Consider the following 860-nt stretch of genomic DNA (forward strand, 5'->3'; position numbering starts at 1 on the left):
CTACATTTTTGGTTGCCTGTTTTTTATCCTTTACTATTAATAATAATGAGAGTTATCCACAAAGCATTTTCATGTATGTTATCATTTAATCTTCACATAAGTTCCTTAAGATACCCCCACTTTACAGATGAGGAAACTGAACAACAGAATGGCCATCCTATCTGAGGTTATAGAGCTGGTAATCATGATGGGAACCCAGTTCTCTGACTCCAAATTCAAAATTCATGACAATTCAGCTGTCCAGTAAAGTAAAATTTTAGTTGAAAGAATTGTATTTGCCCAATTAGGAAAACTGATTCAAATGAAAATATTTCTTCCTACTGGTTTGTCATGAAAGTTGTAACTCACAGAGCAAAGTTTGTGTGATACCTGATTACTTAATTTTAATATAATTACTCTTTTTTTACCTACCTTTAAACTTTAGGGACATATCTATCCTGTCACCCCTATTAAATGCAGTGGATGTGAGAAAATGTAGACTGCAGTGCAGTGGAGGAACATGTTTATTGTTTCAGCCCCCTGGAACCAGAAGCTGGAAGTTTTGGCTCCTGCTTCCAGGTTTTGGCATACTCTGAATCTGACTCACTCACCTCTCTTTGTTCTCTGTTATTATTAGGATAGTTAAGCCCAAAGTGGCCTCCATGGAGGAGATGGCCAGCTTCCATACCGATGCCTATCTGCAGCATCTCCAGAAGGTTAGCGAAGATGGAGATGATGATCATCCAGACTCCATAGAATATGGACTAGGTAAAGTCATTACCAGGCAATGATGGGAGATGGACAACCTCCATCTATAGATCATAACTACTTCATCTTTTATAACTTGCAAAGTGAAAGTCATTCAGTCATGTCCAACTCTT

General features: G+C 37.9%; 1 protein-coding gene across 1 annotated transcript in view; it reads left to right on the plus strand.

Moving 5' to 3' along the window:
• Positions 1-611: 611 nt before the first annotated feature.
• HDAC8 (histone deacetylase 8) overlaps positions 612-860 on the plus strand; it is a gene marked incomplete at its 5' end in the record, with an annotated part of 3,923 nt that continues 3,674 nt past the window's right edge. The window contains one exon of the mRNA XM_010845442.1: positions 612-747. Coding sequence (XP_010843744.1) covers positions 612-747 — 136 coding nt within the window. The remainder of the gene's footprint in view (positions 748-860) is intronic.

Source organism: Bison bison, unplaced genomic scaffold (genome assembly GCF_000754665.1).
Source record: "Bison bison bison isolate TAMUID 2011002044 unplaced genomic scaffold, Bison_UMD1.0 scf7180017848535, whole genome shotgun sequence".
NCBI classification, from domain to species: Eukaryota; Metazoa; Chordata; class Mammalia; order Artiodactyla; family Bovidae; genus Bison; species Bison bison.